At 47.3% G+C, this 19,185-nt stretch overlaps 1 protein-coding gene across 1 annotated transcript; it reads left to right on the plus strand.

Moving 5' to 3' along the window:
* Positions 1-6,277: 6,277 nt before the first annotated feature.
* Positions 6,278-18,827, plus strand: LOC125940135 (uncharacterized). Its single transcript, XM_049655847.1, has 2 exons — positions 6,278-6,668; positions 18,424-18,827. Exons 1-2 carry the CDS (start codon positions 6,315-6,317, stop codon positions 18,646-18,648), a joined length of 579 nt encoding a protein of 192 aa, XP_049511804.1. The 5' UTR covers positions 6,278-6,314; the 3' UTR covers positions 18,649-18,827.
* The last annotated feature ends 358 nt before the right edge of the window (positions 18,828-19,185 follow it).

Below are 19,185 nucleotides of genomic sequence, written 5' to 3' on the forward strand. Positions count from 1 at the left end.
CTGTTTCCAAGCGATTCGTCCAAAAAGGTGCCGAATTCACAGGTTTGAGGGAGTTTTCGGAGCTCGGCTACATACTGTGCGATGCCTTCATGTTGCTGCTGACATGTGTGAAATTTTCCTCGCTCTCCGAAAACAGAAATTCTCGGGGTGAAGTGACTGCGAAGCAGTTCTGTTAAGGCTCATTCACACTAGAGGCCGACACGACAACGATTTTGGTCTGCTCACTGTTGGCGATAGCGCTTTCCTTCCTTTAAATCCGTTGGCCACAGCGTTTTCCATCCTGTAAACTGCAGTCGCCAACATCCGGCAGACCAAAATCGGTGTCGTGTCGGCCTCTAGTGTGAATGAGCCTTTAACAGGGGCCGGAAACTCCCTATACCTCTCTTGGGACGCTGGGTCCCATGCCGATACTAAAGCCCCTATATATAAAAAGTAGCGCCATTCTTAGATCTTGCCGCCACCGCGCTCACCCCGGCGTTTCCTCCTCGCCGCTTCCTGTCGCCCAAGCCTCCTCTGCTCCCCTATTGGCCAATCCGTGTCACATGGAAGCAGGCGTTGCGCTTTTGTATATGTTTTTATTTCCAGCGCGCTCCGACCGCCGTTTTCGGGCCTGTGCGACGAAAGTGCTGTACGCACAAACGGATCAAACGTGTTTTAGGGACAAGAACTTCGTTGTGATGGCATGCTGCTGCGCCTTAAGTTGCCGCAACCGACAAGGCGAGGACAAAATGCTTTTTTTTTTTTTACCATCCGGCTAGCGCAAACGCTTGCTGCACACTTCGTATTTGCGCCGCCTCGCATCGTCGCGTTGCTACTTCCAAAACGGCATTATTAGGGCCAGTTACTGACTGACGAAGCAAAATCGCGCCTCAAAAACTGCTCCGCAGGGCGCGATCGAAGTATTCTGCGGATTTCCTCTGGTAGCGCGTTATCTGTCGTCTGCCACCGCAGGCCCGACGTAGGCGGCGCCACTGTCGATATCGCGCTTCGATCGCACTGGCCGCGCCGAGCGCGACACTGGAACGAAGGAGGAGGGAAGTGGTTGGCGCTAAAGCCCCTATAAATAAATAGTAGCGCCATCTAAAACCCCTATATATAGGGGCTTTAGCGCCATCCACTTCCCTCCTGCTCCGTTCCACTATCGCGCTCGGCGCGACCAGGGCGATCGAGGCACGATATCGACGGTGGTGCCGCCTGTGTCAGGCCTGCCGTGGCAGACGACAGCTTACGCGCTACCAGAGGAAATCCGAGGAAAACTTCGATCGCGCCCTGCGGAGAAGGTTTTAAGGCGCGATTTTGCTTCGTCAATCAGCAACTGGTCTTAATAATGTCGTTTTCGATGTAGCAACGCGACGATGCGAGACGGCGCAAATGTCATAGTGTGCAGCAAGCGTTTACGCACGCCGGATGAAAACCAAAAAAAGCCTTTTGCCTCGCATTGTCGGTTGCGGCAACTTAAGGTGCAGCAGCATGCCATCACAACGAAGTTCTTGTCCCTGACACGTTTGATCCGTTTGTGCGTACAGCACTTTCGTCGCACAGGCCCGAGAATGGCAGTCGGAGCGCCCTGGAAAGAAAAAAATATACAAAAGCGCAACGCGTGCTTCCACGTGACACGGATTGGCCAATGGGGGAGCGGAGGAGGCTGGGGCGACAGGAGGCGGCAAGGAGGAAACGCCGGTGTGAGCGCGGTGGCCGGCAAGATCTAAGAATGGCGCTACTTTTTATATATAGGGGCTTTCAGTTGGCGCTACTTTTTCATGGAGGTAAGAAATACTAGGAGGGAGCGTCACATGATTTCGCTAGCCTCACCAAGCCAACCTCCTCTGAAGCCGCCCCTCCCTCTCTCGGGGGCCCCATGCGCAGTGCCTTTTGGGTAGGAATAGGCCCACAAGGTTGCCGGAGCATTCGTGATTGATTGGGTACGTGCTAACTTTTAGTGGCGCCTGCCGTCACAGGCTAGGAGGCCCGTATGCGGGTGGTGGTTTTCTGCTACTGCGCGCGTCGTTCTTCACTTCAAATGCGATGCCTTGAAACGTGGAGCAAGACTGGGGTGCCTGACTCATGAAGACAGAAAATTTTCAAGGCGTCACTAGCGCTTACCACCGCGGTTAGTGGAGTTGCCAGCACTCGCGTCTCGAGACCCGTCCAGAACGCCCGAGTGTGGTCTATTTTTCCCACGTACTCCTTAAGTTTGGTCAAATCAGCCGTTGTGCACCTTTAGCTGCGGTACGCATTATCTTGCTAATGTTTGTCCCGCTGTCTTGCACCTAGGAAGAAACTAGATGTTTTGAGGGACACTTTGTTGTCGCATTTTCGCTTAAAAGGCTCTGGTGTGCGTCTTTCATTTTGAGAGAAATAAATAGCGTTATCCTGCATTCCAAATGCCCAAGTCGTTGCCGTTTATTCAGATTTACGTGCACTATTTTGTAAGATTGTGTGGTGCGACGACGCTGTTGAGACGTGCGTCGGGGATCAATTTTCGTTATATAATAAAGCAAATGGACTGAAGTTGTGCATTATCTAGAGTTTATTCAGCTGTTTTCGAATGCGAGTATAGCTCCACAGCATAATTATGTCCTAGAATAAAACACTGCCAGGGGGACCCTTCTTCCTCTGCTAGTGTGAAACGGCATGAAAACTGAATACATAGCGGCAAGGGGAAAATGGCAGCATTCATTTGCACTTGTGGATTCATTGTGTTGCTGGTGTACTTGTACTATGGAAAGCACATTTTTATGACAACACTAATTGTTTCATCCTTTATTCAATGTTTATTGCACCTATAGAAGCCAGAAGATTTCACACAAATACAGAAGGAAGCCACATTTATAATTTAAAAGTAGATTGCAAAGATAATACACAAAAGAAAATTATAACCAACAAGTAGGAAAACTTGTTGTGCCACTGCTCTTCGGTATCAGTATTCTTCGGTATACTTGTATGCCACAGGGCAATTGTAGAATAATGTTATACAAAGTAAACTATATCACACGTACTATTGATACCTTTAATAAAACTGGTCAATGGGATCAGCTATCCTTGAATGTAGCTGCAGTTTTGCTTCCAATGCCTTGTATGCAACGCCTTCATTACAGGGCTATAATTGTATAATCTTTATATCAGTGCCGTACTCACAAATAGCGAGAGGCTTCGGTGATCGTGCTTGTCAGAAAAATAAGCAATACATATGCAGAAATCGGAAAAAAGAAGTGGTACTTCACAAAGTCAAAGCTGAAAGAATGATGTGAGGATCAGACCCACAAACGAATTATGTCAACATTAACATACAATGCATTTTGCTGCAAGTAAAATGTACAAAAAAACATGTTTTATCACATACCTAGAAAAATATTAGCACTGTCCAAGCTGAGCCAACACACTGAAAAATTAAGAGGGGACGGCTCTATTACACTGTGAACCTCAAATAAATGCACATTTCATGGTATTTAAAACACTCATTGAGTGGTATACACCAAATTTTCCTGGTTACAGTGAATCTGGCATCATAAAAGGCTATTGTAAAGCAAGTTAACAAAGTGAGCAGATTAAATTATCTTGAAAATAGTAAAACCAACGGTATTCCATGTGACAGAGGCAAATTTCCACAAAGGTCAGGTAAAAGACATACAGGATAAAACTTTCAAAAAAACATTGTCCCCCTCAAGCGTATACTTATCTCACGCATAATGCATTGATAGCCTTCACAGCATGTCCATGTCATCGCACAGTTTGCTCTAGTGAGAGGTAGGCCAGCTAATTAACCTACCATCATTGTCCATACTGTTTAGCTTGGTGCTGAACAGAATAATTCTTTAAATAAAATTCGCATGCAGGTGATTCAAGCTACAGCATTCAGCAAGACAACAAACATGTTGTCTTGGTGCACAATTTACAATAAGGTATGCACGTTTTCCCTCTATAAAAGTTTGACGTCTGCATACAATGCTCTTGAACAATATATGCACTTTACAAAGTCACTCAAAAAACACGATGCCGTAACATAGAACCTGGTGGGACAGCCGAAGTTGACGGATAAAGGAATTAATTGTGTGGGCCATCATGAACATAATTCACCTCACGAGGAAACTTGTGCAGCAGTTTTTTCTGTAATGCGAGTCGCAGACACCCAAGCTCACACACCCTGCCGGGGTCAGCAGAGTAGCCACGATCCTGTAAAATTGCTTTGGTGAGTGGTTCACTGGCTGCAGGGCTTCTCTGAGGGGCAGTGAAGTTAATTACATCGATGGTGGATGGTTTTTCAGAGGAGCGTACAAAGAGAATTTCTGTGTTCCAATAGAAAGCAATTTCCGCCATCAATGTCCTTGACCTCATTGCGAACTGTCAGATACCATTTGCTTCATTTAAAATTTAAGCACAATAATTACCAGCAAGCAGGACATTGTTAGGGAGTTCAGTGGCTGTGGCTATATACTTTATTTTTAATCTACTTCCCAAAAAACATGTTGATAAAGCTTACCAGCACAGTTGGCATGTTATAAATTTTATTACTGTAGTAAATGTTGGAGCCTGCAAGGGTGTTAATTATGCGTGTAAAGAGAGGACATGGCTGAAAGTATAATTCAGAGAAGGAGTGTGTTTTCCTTATTCCAACTTTACTGAAAAAAAAAGTTGTTTTTCATCTTACATAACACTGCTTTGCTGCACTTTGTTTTATTTTCCTTATCTTGTACTTATCCTAGATTGACTAAAATGAGATTATGATGTAGCATATATGGCTTTCATTCATTAGCACTTGCTTTTGCCAGTGTTAACAATGCAATTTGAATGCAGTATGCTTGTCACCTGCGTCAACAAAATGGCTGTAATGTAACCGATGATAGGTTGAACAGTTCTATCTTTCTCTTCATTCTGAGCATTACTAATAGATCTTTTAAATCTGTCGAAAACATCTCACTCATACAAAAAGCTGTATGACAGTCTCATATGCATTTTTGAAACCACAATAATTACTTTAAAGGTGAAATCCAAAATATATATTACAGGGAAACACCAGATTTTTGCAAAGCAGATCAGAACATGAATGAACCAAGGCGGACATATGAGAAAATGTGTTAGCGCACGTCGTCTTTGTGGAAACAAGGCGCTGCATGAGCTGCATGGCGGCTGCTGGGAATCACGCCCACGCGTCCCCCACGCGTCACCCACGCGTCACCCACGCGCTGCCTCTCGCGATCTCCCGAATAGCGAGGCAGCCGCGCCACACTTCGCTCCGTTTGCAATGTGCCGTACAAGACAGATTGCCCGCGCCGGTGACGTTACAGCGTTCTCTTCCTAATATAAACCGTGTACCTATATAATCGTAATACGAAATATTCACACGGAAATGAAAACACGAGTAGAGCTACGCTCAAATTTCGCATTAGGGAATATCGTTATCGTCGGTGAATTTTTTCTGCCGAGATTTCTGGTATTGTTGTTAGGTCTACGAAGAGTAGGTTCATCAATCTCATTATCTATAATATTACCAGATTCTTTATTGTTATGTTCATCACTCACTGCTAATAGTGTCTCTCACATTTTACGTACATTCTATTCTCTAGTACCTTTTGTTTAAAATCGACGACACTCGTCTGGGCCCAAGCCATGCCGGATCATTCATGAATGAAATGGCAGGATAGTGCGGAAAGAGCGAGCCTTAGTGACCCTATCATCTCGGTTATTCCTGCGTCAACGTGCATAACTGCAGCGCTACATTCAGGAGATATGCAATTACGCTTGACTTTCGAACCTAGTTTTATCTAGTTTAGCATAGTGTTGACACCTACTATTACGCAAAAATTTTCAAGCGAAGAAAAAATGGAAGTAACGTTCTCGAACAACTCCTTTCAACTTCAATCAGCACAGGGCTCGTCTGGCTTCCACCGCGATTGGCCTCTTTTATGGAGACGATGAGACAATTCAGCATTTTCCTTTTTCCACCGCCATTTAGCACATGCAAAGAAAAACATCTCAGAAGCAATGTTAGGACCGATTGGATTGGGTTTTTAAGTTCCCTAAATGATTTCTATGAGAGCCTCCTTTCTTGCACATTGTCATAAGGATTCCTGCTCAGCCAATGATGAAGTTATAATTGTATCACATTAATTTGCTAGTTACATTTCTAGAACTTCACGTTATTCATGACACGTTATATTCTTTTTTACATATTGTATTTGTTATCTAAGCAATACTAAACGCGTCTTCTTCGAATTCCGTCCATATCTTCGCAAATCCCCAGCAGTGGGTGCTGCCCATCAACTAAAGGCAAGCAAACAAACATAAATTCTGACCGTCCTGAAGAAGAAGAATCTATGGCCCAGAGGGAAGACGTACAGTCCCCACCGGCTGGTCCTGGTACGGTGCCCCCAACGCCCACACCTCGAAGAAACCGCGTTAAAGCAAGTGGCGCCGTCGTCGGCCTCTCCTGCTCCGTATTCATTTTTGTGGCCACCTGTGCCGTGGTCTTGCTCTCCGTCCAGCTGGCCGCCATGCGGCGCAATGACACCGCCCATCGGGAGACGCCGTTCTGCTGCCCCAGAGAGGCGGCCAAACTGTTCGCCGTCATCGACAACAAGGCGGCGCCCTGCGAGGACTTCTTCGCGTACGTCTGCAGGAACGCCATCGATCAAGGCATCGCACGGGAGCAGGCCGCCCACGACATTCTGGTAAGTGCCTTCGAATAGCACAGCGCTGTATGAATGAGGCCCCGAAATCCGGGCATCAGGTGGAATGCAAATCGCGGACCCGTCTCCTTTCCGGCCTTAAAGTGGTGGTGAATATCCAGCACTATAGTCTTAGCAATGCCAGGAACCCGAAGAGACCATAGTGATGTCCCGTTTGTTTCAATGCCGCAGGAGACATTTACCGACTGTATTACTATGTGAAAAAAAATTCACCAGCCCTTCCCCTGTCGAGAAAATAGGGGTAAGCGAAGCTTGTCGTGTGTGTATCTGACCTTCGTGGCGATTTTCTTTCTTTCTCTTTCTTTCTCTCTCTCTCTTCCCTTCTCTCTCTTTCTTTTTGTCCCAGGTTTTTTACTTGTGAGCCCATAAAGCTTCGCTTAAAAAGATAACGCATAATTGCTAAACATGGAGTCAATAATAGCTATGGAAATTAAGGCATTCCGTAATCACGTTGCCATAATTTTTCCATGGTTTTCACCGCCATCATTTAGTATTTTATCTGTATATTAGCAGGATAATAACAATGTCCAGTTAGCTTAGAATACACTCGTAATGCAAGGCGTAAAGCCATGAATCACTAAATCTAACGATACTGAGTTCGCGGCGTGCACACCTCTCGGATGCTAACTTTCCTTCAGCCTAAGTTTTCTTTGACAACAGTTTTACTTAAAACTCAAAAGAAACAAGTGATCCTCGAATCGGCCGCATGATATGTGGACCGCTATTCTGTCTCCACTCTCCCGTTTTGTTACCATCCGAATGCCGAACCATCCGAAAGTCTGCCATTTTGCCATTGAACTACCCATTCTGTCAGTTCACAAAATGAACTCCTGCAGATACGTAGATGTCTGTTGAAATGTGTTGAATCTCGGAGCACCACTCTAAGTACTCTATTCTTAGCACAGCTTCATTCACCAGGGGGGCCTACGGCTTTATCATCAACACCGCTTCTTTTGGGTAATGAGGGCTGTGGTTCCGTAACTCTTCCGCTGATATCATTGAATTTATATAATTGGCCGATGAAGACCCTAAATGTAAGTCAGTGTGTTTTGAACTTCATTTTAGTCTGCTGGAACATCTGTGCGTTTAGATAGTCAACGCCAACATTCAGCTTTTATCCAGTAAAATTTTGTCTATCCGTAAATCTTCCGTTTCAGCGCCTGTACCAATCGATCAATTTGATCTATAGTTTTTCTACGCGTCGTTAAACCATTCCGCTGGAATTCTTCTGCTAGCAACAACCAGGCACCCTCTGGAGTGGAGACTGAATTTTGCCTATTAAGGCGAAAGCCTTTAATGGCTCATACTCGCGGCGTCCGACCGTCCGTCCGTCCGTCCGTGCCCTGGAATGGTGGCTCTTTCGTTCCGCTTCCCTGGCCTTGGTGCCCGGTGACGCGGCCACTCAGTCGAATGGCCACAGGCTTTCGCCGAATCCACTTTGGAATTTACAAAGTGTCCTTCAATGTTTAGTCAAGTTCTGACAATTTTGGGCACATTGGGAAGTCTGCAGACATAAAACTTCGACTGGAGGTGTCGAATTGGTCTTTGGTCGACTCGGAAACTTAATTTTTACCTGACAGCAGCAGTGAACACAACCGTTTTTCTTTGGTTTTCAATTTTCCGATCCGACATTATAGGCTGTTTTAACGATGTCTCAAACAACGCGACACTCATGAGTGCGTATTATATTGAAGATTGTGTTCGACTAGTATCAAGTGAAGCTTTATTTCCCCCACCATTCGTTGCGTTTATTCATCGGTGCTCCCGCTGTGCATGTGGAAGTTATTACGAGAAATCCTTCCCGTCGCGTGGGGTTTTCACTCACACAAGAGCACGCAGTACATTTCAGACCAACATTCAATCGAACCTTGACTAGCAGTATAATATCGTACATTTCGAACACCGCATGAGCAAGAACTTTCATGCATTACCGCACAATATTGTGGAACACTCCACATTACTGTAGAGCATTGCACAGTAATTGAACTAAGTATGTGGACGCACCAGCGTCAGTTGAGTTTAAACTAGACTACCTTGCTTGCCCATTAAAGCTGATGGAACGAAGTAATCAAATATGAGGAACCTTCTGCATGCTCCCTTACCTGAAAACCATTGCTTCGCGAGCCTAAGGAGTACAGTAAAAAACAAACCAGGTGCCTGCTGCAATGAGCAAAAGCAAATGCTCCCTGAAGAATGGGAACTTGCCCGTTTTCTCATCTGCCAATTAAGCGACTGCTCTCCCGCATAGCATGGACATGATTATGGGTTGTATTGACGCCAACAAATGTCGTAATTTCTTTGCTTGATCTGATCTACTAAAGTTGGAGACAGGAACCAGGTGCACATTTTGTACGTTTCAGATATTTTTCAGATATTGTAAATAATTACTTTCATTCGCTTTCCTTGAGGTGCTTATTTGACGTTTCACATAATAATTCTGAAAAATTGTCTGAGCAGTTAGTGCTGTACGTCCATTCAAGACACCAGCGATAAGGCTATAGCTTTATGCATCGCACTTTACTTTGCGACCGTGAAAAATGTGAAGAAATATTAGCACCAAGAATTAGCACATTTCTAACACTAACGAAATGTTTAGGTTTTCTTCAGGCACGTTTAACTGATGTAAATAATGGCATCGATCATGCCTGCTCGCTTTCTCTACGGTGACATAAGCGCCACACCTAACTCAAGCACTGAAGCGAAAATAAGGAGATTGAGGCACTCGATCATATGTTAGGTAATAATTAGACAACAGGCAACGAAGCGAGAGAAAGCACAGGGTAAAATAATTAAGCTTCGGTGTAGTGTAGAAATAAAAAAAAGTTACAGAAGCCTCGAATTTCGTGTAACCTCGCAAGTTGACTTTATTTCTAGTAGGGGTGCCAAAACTCTCGAAAAGAAAAACTACATCGGAGGCAGAGAGGGAAGAAGGGCGTGGGGGTGGCAGTGGATGTTATACGGGGGACCAGGGGAAGGTGAGGTACTCGTTGCAAAACTACAACCGAAACAAAAACAAACTTACAGTGGCGATAGCTTGAATACAAACTTTGAAAAATTGGAAAATGTTCTCAGGCATTATACAATTTAGCACACAATTAACATTTTCAAGAACACCAGCTGGACAAGCTATTTGCCCACGAAGCGTCATTTACATTTCTAATTGTTGCGTGGGAGCAAGAAAATGGCCAATGCGCTTCCATTTCATGTTGCCCAAACTGGTGATTCCACTTGTTGCAGTAAACGCGAACGGTGGGTGACCGCATAGAAGGCGTTTCGGAGATAAGCAACAGTAGCGCTTTGGCTCATCAAGAGAAAGGTCAGAAAACGAAAAAAAAAACTAAGAAATGACCGCTCACTCGCGTAACTTCGGATAACACGGCAGCTCAACAAGTTTGACCAGTTGAAGAAATGAATCGGCTTGGGACAATTCAGCTGTTTCTTATATACGAATGCTCTAGAGAGCGCTTGCGATACATCTGCCGATGTAGGGAGAACTAGGAAACAGGCAAATGGCGTACCCGTGTAGGAGTCCAAACAGTGAGCGAACTATGCAGTGAGCGACCTACTGGTTCAAAAACATTCTGGGGTTTATTACGTGACGAAACCACGATCTGATTAAAAGGCCCGCCATAGCGGGGTGCTTCGGGATAATTTGTACCACCTGGGTTTTTTTAACGTGCACCTAAATCCAAGTACACGGGTGTTTTCGCATTTCGCCTCCTTCAAAATGCGGCCACCGGGGCCGAGATTCAATCCCGCGACCTCGTGCTCAGCAGACCAACATGGAACTACTGGTTGATGGCAAATCTGCCAGGTGGTAATCGTGCTTTGTACAGAATCGCTTAGCGTTTCCACATTAGTACGCCCTTACTCCTCAATCTTTAAACTTTAAGCATTTAATTTTAATCAATGGCATGCCTTTAGGCGAGCTCATACAAATTATTGAAATGACGTAATTAGGTATACACTTTCGGAGTTGTCACAAGGTCGCAATTAACTTTTCAAATTCCCTGGAAAACAGGGTCTGCCGCGACGAATTGTGCATCTGGAGTATATAGTTACCTAGCATTCGAAGTTCTCAATAAGTGAAGCGAGAAATACCTTTTGCTTGTGACACTCATTTCATCGTCGTGAATAGAGTAAATCTAGCGCTCTCCAAATCAACCACTGTACCTTATTTCCTGTGTTGCGAACACCAAAATGAACCACTGACGACTCGCCGAAGTTTCAACACTAGTTTAAATAGGTACACTCTGAAGTAAAGGGCTCCGTCAAAGATAGCCACCCGCCGTGGTTTCTCAGTGGCTATGGTGTTCGGCTGCTGAGCACGAGGTCGCGGGATCGAATCCCGGCCACGGCGGCCGCATTTCGATGGGGGCGAAATGCAAAAACACCCGTGTACTTAGATTTAGGTGCACGGTAAAGAACCCCAGGTGGTCCAAATTTCTGCAGTCCTCCACTACGGCGTGCCTCATAATCAGATCGTGGTTTTGGCACGTAGAACCCCATAATTAATTTTTTAAAGATACCCATATACCCTGCTACATGAAGTGAAAGCACCCTACGCCCGAAGGATTTCTAGCATCAACACTCCACCCCAATCTATGCTTACTAAGATATTAAATGCTTTCTCATGACATCGACGCTGTTATTATTCAGCTTTATCATTACATGGCATGCCCAACTCCAATAATAATCACCCATTTCTTTACTCGAACATATATCACATATCCCAATCCTTTTTGCTGCCTAAACGTTTTACAAGCTATTCATTCTGAATAACCTCTAAAGGCTAAAAAAATAAGCACTCTCTTCAATTCGCAGTGGAACATCAATGCGGACATCATCACGGGCACATTCGAACTACAGCGTGAAAGCCGCTGCGGCGCTTCACACCTTCTACACATCGTGCGTCGCGGAAATATGGCAGCCAGAGCTTCGACTGAGAGGTGCCCTTGCGGCCGTTTTTGAAATCGCTAACATCACGAAGCGAATGAGCCACGCCCAATTGCTGCGCTTCGCCCTTGAAGTGCAGAACCGGTACGATCTCAATTTCTTTTTCATGATTTTCTCCGGCAGTAACGATGCTTACATCCAAAGAAACTTGCTCCGGGTCGCCGTCTACGGGCCTTTCTGTGATGACGCGTGCTACGCCACTGTCCTCTCCGCAGTAAACGCACACATCGGCGCAAACTGCACGAGCGAGCAGATAAGCGCGTGGGAGCAGCTGTTTAGGGACGACTTCTCAGAGCCAGACCTCACCACTTGGGACGAGATTCGCGCCGCCTTCGGAGACATCGAAGCCGAGCAGTTCAAGGCCATACTACTCGAGTTCCAAATTGACATTGACGCCGCAGAGTCCGTAATCGCGGACTCCAAGGCGCGACTGTTCGCCGACATAGAACGCCTGTGGAACGTCAACAATCAGCCTTTGTCGCTCTGCCACGTGCTGGTCGTCATCGTCCTGGACGCCATCCAGCTACTCGTCCACGATGACGCGACACTAAAATCACCAACCATGCGTAGCACGAAAGTCTGTCAGTTCCACCTGTACAAATGCCTTCACATGTGGCGCATCACGAACGTTGCTGCCCTGACGAGCCCCGACAAGGACCGCCAACTGCGCTCCATGTTCGAGGCGACGCGCCAGAGCTTAGCTGGCTACCAGCCGCTTAGACGGCTCGTGGCGGCCGGCAACGACACGGCGAACTTTGAGAGCCTCGTGCGCAATATGTCCCTCATGCTTCCGAGTGACCTCGTCCTGCCCGAGATGGGCGTGCCCGTGTTGAACAAGAGCGGTTTTGTGCGCAACATCTTCCGCTTGTGGAGCTTTCAATACGACATAGAAATTGAAAAGCGGCGACGACGGCTGCCCGTTTTATTCGACTCGCCGGAATCGACGAGAGAACGAATGCTGTTTGTGGACCAGAGGACGCTGTACGTGACTGCACCCGCTTACGCCTGGCTGAGCGAGGGTACCAACAATCCCCTGTTCGCATGATGCTCCGGTGATCGCGAGTCGTATGGCGTCCTTGATGTGGAGCAAGGTTGACACATGGGACGGCTGGTCAAGAAATACACGGAACGCGTTGTATTCTTTTCGGTAAGATCCTACTCGTTAGTTAGCGTTAAGCCTGGACACCTGTAGTAGATGCTAATTCCAGCAGTTTGTTGAAATCGACATTTTTTTTTGCCCTGATTGGCTCACAACGCAGCAATGCTTTCTCCGATTGACTCAAAAAGTCGAACATGGCCGAACTCAACAAAATGCTCAAAAACATACACATCTGCACAGTAGCTTACTCGGGGTGGTAGTCAAGAAACTGTCTAATTCCACCTTGTTGTCAAGTCTGATTGGTCCACAGGGCAACAACTGATTGGCTCAAAACGCCAACACGGTGGAACTTGACAGAGTTTGAAAAAGCATCCCCTGAAAGGTCCCTCCTTAGGTGTAGGTGACGGTGGAGGGTTTACGAGTACCTCCGTGCCCTTGTGCCTGCTTGAAAGACATCTAGTTGCCACTATTTCGTTAGCGTACTACAGTGGCTTGCGCCAAACAGCTTCAGTGACTTTTAGTTCTGTGCAGATTATAATTCAGAATCTAGCCTGACTAAGGTAGCAAAGAACAACGAAAGCACCTCGATCAACTTACGTTCACTTCATGATAAAAGGCAACTGGCGCTCACTTATAATCACTTCAGAATGACCTTAGAGAAATGTGATACGCAGTGTCTGGAAAAAAATAACGGGATGACCAAGCACTTTCAGAACATAAAAATCGTTAAGCTCGTTCGCATTTGGATGTCTGATTAAAGGACGTTCAAATGCAAGGTGCTAGTAGTGAATTTGATATGTAATACACCCCTTGTCTGCCTGTTTGTCAAGTTGAGTTCTGCAATGCTGGAAACCACACTAAAATGCCCCAACTAGTCTTTGTTGAAGCCCTGTTGAGTCTTCGCCGGTGGCACTGGCAAAGACTCGCACCGGCGTAATGGGCACCCCTCGCCGGTGGTATCATGCCAGAAGGTGTCAGATCACAGCATGTATAGCATTTAGCTTGATTCTCCACTCTCTACAGGTAGCATACAGTTGTAAGTATAATATAGTGACCCAGCATTGTATCAATGTCAAGTGGCTGTGCAAACGTTGCTATCATCGATGCTACCTTGCGACCTACAGAATCATTGGCGAGAAGGTGGGGAGGCTGATAATGTTGCAGTTACATGTGAGTGATTTATATCAAGTAGCATGAGTGGATCTCGCCATGTCTTCATCTTCAAGGTGCAGCTTGATAACCTGTAGCGTTGCCCTTGCGTCAACGTTTCACTCCTTTACCGCTTCCAAACACGAGAAGTGTAACTCCCATTACACAATAGTCCCGAATGTGGATTCCGTACCACCTGCTTATGTGGGACCGCGTGCCCCTTCTTCCCTCCGAGACAGCGCGGGTGACGTCATCGATCACGCCAGCTGACCGCATGCACGGGAGTCCACTCGCAGATGCACTTGTCGGATCCCCGGCGACGTTATCCCCCATGCCATCTCATATATCGATGGCGCCAGGATGCGCGGCCTTCCTCCTCCCCTGCACGCGCGCGACACGGCTACGCGACCAGAGTAGACCGGATCGCTCATTGCGCTCGCTTTAACCAATCTTGTCGTTACTATGCTCCTGGTTTGCTTCTATTGTTCCGCCGCCTTCCTCCTCTAGGCACGGTATTTGCGGAAATACTCGCTTATAATTCAATAACAAGCATGGTGTCCAGCACACACAGGCAAACATGAACACATCATGAGCACACCATGACCCCGGGCATTCGCTCTCAAAACGCTGGCGTCAGGAAGTGCGGCAGCAGTGCCGAGCGAAGTGACCTGCCTGCTGTGTATGGCGTAGAACTGAGCGACGATAACACCGCACGCACAAAGGTATGAGCCGCCTGCAGATCGCTTTCAAGATAAGGCGTGCGCGTCCACGCGCGGCCTAGCTAAGTACGCAGTTCGTGCCAGAGTGCAACGCCGCGCAGCCTCTCCCTCCCGAGCTGCCTGCCCGCTTCCCGCCCTGCGCGCTCGCGCGCGAGTTTCAGGGGCGATCGTCGGTTCGCCATGCGAACGGTCCCGAAATGCGCAATTGCTATCGGAGAACAACGCTGCCCCCCCCCCCTCCCTCCCTCTCTCCCATCCTTCCAGGGACTATCGCAGACGGAAGACGACGCGTTTCCTGTGCGCGCCAGATTTAGCCGCGATCTTCGGCTCCCCTCTTGCGCTTTTACTCGCCCATAGGCACCGGGCGCGGGATGAATTTGGACCGGTGGCGCCTTCATGCGGCTGCGCCGCGAATGTATGGTATGGGGCGGCCGGGCCGCGCGCTGCAGGCGCTGCCTTGAAACCAAGTCTGATCAACCATGTTGCGTTTTTGGGTACACCAACAGTTACTGAATTATGACTGAAACTAGTTAGGCGATTAAATTCAATCGTTGTTCATCGCGGCATCGCGTTTTTCAGGCGGAAAGTCTGTATATGTGCGGTCTGTAGGCAACAGCGCGTACAGTGCTCAGCAATTGAAACGCGATACTCGAATCGCGTGGTCGCCAGCGCTTTTTGCACTGACTGTAAGCGCTGGGGACGCCAAACTGATGCATTGTGGTGTAGAGTGAAAGCGAGAACCTTAGTAACGCATTATGACTGCATTTGGTCCCACGGCTCTCACCTGTGGCGCGAAAAAAAAAAAGAACGGTGGCAGCCGCGCGCTGCCAGCGCTTCAATCGCTGGGCACTGTACATTTCCGACGCTGATCTGCGATGGTCTAGTTGTTCTAACGTTAATAAAAGAGCCGTTCATACGCAAGAGCTTCGTGTCCCACTTGCCTGTCTTCGCCTCCGCAGTGTAACGGCTCCGGAGCTTGGGCACCGAAGGCGAACACTCAGATTTGTAGTTATTTGGCCGTCTTATCAGTGTATCAGTCTTTCTTTTAATGTACATTTTCTTTCCTAGCAATTCGCAACTCTGGTTTGCGTCCGGCACATGACTGTGCTGTGCATCGACGGCGAACGCCAACGCAGTGGCGTGTTCACACTCGCCGCTACGGACGGCTCCCGTCGCGCTAAGCTATATAAAATGGGCGTGACTGAAGATTGGGCTAGTTTATAAGCAATTAAGAATGGGGAAGCATTGCAAAAATAAAAGAACTAAAACGGACAGAGAACGACTGACATATGTCCGAGCGGCGAAGCAGCTCAAGAAGCAGAATAAAGAAGACGTAGGTCTCATTTTTTTTCTCTCCATAATTTTTGTGTTTTTCGCCTATTTACATGATTAAATACGCGAGAATGTTAACGCGCACTGCAAAATACCATCTGGAATATAACTGCTGGAGTTCCACGTGTTATCTTACCACGGTGAGCTCCGTTCGCGTGGGGTATTTGCATCGCATTTGCGCTCGTTTTCTGTTTTATATACTACTTGATGCCACGAATGTGATCTGCCTCGTACAAGTGACGACCTTTCTCAAAAGCATACACACGAAAATGCGTTTTCCGGTGCGTCAGCCCTTAAAACCCGCAATGCCAAATCACTGGAAGCACCGAGCGCCTTCGTCCCGTCGTCTGCTTCACATGCCAGTGCTCTGACAGGTGCCGTTGGCGGCGCTGTTCGCCAGCATATCGCCGGCGCGCCGCTGGCGCCTTACAACAGCCGCTCGGTGCCTATACAGCATACGGCGCGCGGCGACCGTGTTAACGCCTAGAACAGCTATGAATTGGGCTAGTCGGTGTGCGTTCATTTTATTGCGATAGCAGATATATGGACACTTCAAACGGATTTCTGCCGTCGGCGTCGCCGTCGCCGTGAGGTTTCGCATAAAGTCCAAGGGCGATAAAATCGTCGCCGCGCGCCGTATGTGTGAGTGAAAGCGCGCGGGGGACGCGCGCCTTCACGGAGAGCCAAACCACATCGGAGAGAAAACGTGACTTCCTTCGCGCGAAATGCCGTGGGGGTATGGGAGGGAGAGAGGGGGGGCGACGCTGTGCTGCGGCACCAAATACGTATCTTGCAACCGGGCGCCACCGGGCGTAACTGGCGACGCAATCTCCCATGCAAAAGGAGCAAAGTGGGAAGGCAGCGTGGGAGGGAGGGAGGGGGGCGGCTTCTATTCTGCCAACAAATACATTCTTGTACTTTGCGCCTGTGCCGGCTGTCGGTGTTGTCGCGCGCACCGTATCTTGAAAGCGATCTCCACATGGCTCTAACCTTTGTATGCGCTGTGCGTACGCCGCTCAGTTTCCGTTGAAGCGATAGACCGCACGAACCTTCGCTCGCTGAGGCGGCCGCGCTTCCCCTAGCCCCCGTTTTGAGAGTGGTTGTCTCCGGTCATCGAGTCTATTCATGTTTGCTTGTGCGCGCTGACACCACGCTGGTTAATTCAGTTAGTAAGCGAATGTGTCAAGTTTATGCAGCCGATAAAACTACTATCCCTACTCCTTATAGCTCTCTACTAGTTTGCTATCGCAATTGATGCTTCGCCTTTCGGGCGAAACTGCGAGATTTCTTTTTCTTTCTCTAAGTACTGTAGGACGCAATAGGGACGAAACTGATACTGAATATGACGCGGACACGAAGTGACATGCGGGAGCGCAATGCGACTTTCTGCGACGGCGTTCACGCAGTCGCAGATAGCCTGAGTACACAGATTAATTGACTAAAGAATAGTGGATACGGAGACAACATGATAGTGCAAATTGGGGAACAAATGATTAGGCAAATCACCCTGCCGAAAATGCGGGACGGAAATAACAAGGACACACATAAGCGAACTGTTATTGTCCTTTACGTTCACAACCTATCACACCGCCTAAAGAAGGTGGCTGAAAGGCACGACGTAAAAGTGCACTTTTCAGCATTGATAAAGCTAAGAGGGCTTTGCAAGAAAGTGAACTCGGAGAACGAGGAAGCGCAAGAAACATGCAACGTAACACAAGTGCAAAAACGACAGTCGTCTCTAAAGAAAAGATAAAACAACCAAGGCAATCCAAAAGGCTTTAGAAATAGAAGAAAAATGCAACTGCTTGAGCACGCCTTCAATCATGCTAACAACATCCGAAATCACTTACGCAAACAATGCATACACACACAAAATGCACTGATAGAATCGTAACAACCAGAATCGTGAGAACGCGATCTGAGAGTATCTGCTGCAATCATAGTTGACGCAGTCGCAATATGTAGTTTTGTGCTTTAAATACTGTGGTATGATCTGACAATAAACCAGTTGGTTGTTTGCGCTCCCGTCTGTCACTTCATGTCCGCTTCATATTCAGTGCCAGTTTCATCCCTGTTGCGTCCTACTGCACTTACCGCGAGAAAAAAATGAGTGTTAGCGCCCTTGGACTTTATACGGAAATGCGCTTGGACCGTCCATATAACTGCTATCGCAACAATATATCGCGAGATGAAAACGCGTATAGAGCTGTCCTCAAATATCGCATTAGGGAGCGTCGTAATCGTCGGTGATTTTTTTATGCTCATCACTAAACCAGCTGACGTCCTGCAGGTTGCTTCCGCAACAAGATGATCAAAAGAATTTTCACTGCTGTTACTAAGTTAAATAGTGCAGGTTACCTCTAAATTAAGAACTTCCGCTCTTTTCTTAAATTTACATGATTTATGTTATACTAGCTGTTGGCACATATTTGTAAAGGATATCTTTTTCCTAAGTAAGCTCTGGCATCTATCTACGACGTAGGGAATGTGTGAAGAAGTCGGAGGAGCTACTCGAATACCGCACCAAGGCCGACCTATTTGCGATGACCATGGGCCTCCGCATAGCTGCACTTGTCGGGACCGCAAGCTCTACCGCCGGGGATATCGCGAGGACTCACTGGTTCCGAATGAAGAACGCCTGGAGCCTGTACCGTATGTCGGAAGCGCAGTTCTTCTATGCCCGCTATGCCTACTTTCGGTGCAGTAGAGACAACCCCCAGGGTTCGGTGAATGGGCCTACCATGCACAATGCCGACTTTGCCACTGCGTTCCAATGCCATCCAAGGAGCAAAGGCGGGAACGAGAGTGACTGCGCCGACGTCGCCGTCACACGCGGCGCTACTGGATGACGATCTCGGCAACTCTGCTGCTAGCTATCTGGTGAACTCATTGTAGGACAATTATACCGTCGACAAGGATAATATACCGCAAGGTTATCTCACTTTAAATGCTTTACACGTCGGCTGGAGTGGGAGAGCAGCGCACATGCTGTCTGTTTCTCGTGGTGTTGTTTTGTCGCGATGGCGCGTAAACAGGTGATTGAAATCATTTCGACCAGCAAACGAGTCTTGTTCAAAGTTTTGCAAAACTGGCTGTATTTGCTTTTGTTTCACTTTTTATACCCGTGTTGCTTTGCGATAAAATATCTTTTCGTTGCCTTGATTGTATCTTCAAGCCTGATGTGGTGCCTGTGTACTTTTTAACTATCGTTCGCTTTCTCTTGTCTCAAATGCGGGTTATTGCA

Source organism: Dermacentor silvarum, chromosome 9 (genome assembly GCF_013339745.2).
Source record: "Dermacentor silvarum isolate Dsil-2018 chromosome 9, BIME_Dsil_1.4, whole genome shotgun sequence".
Classification (NCBI taxonomy): domain Eukaryota; kingdom Metazoa; phylum Arthropoda; class Arachnida; order Ixodida; family Ixodidae; genus Dermacentor; species Dermacentor silvarum.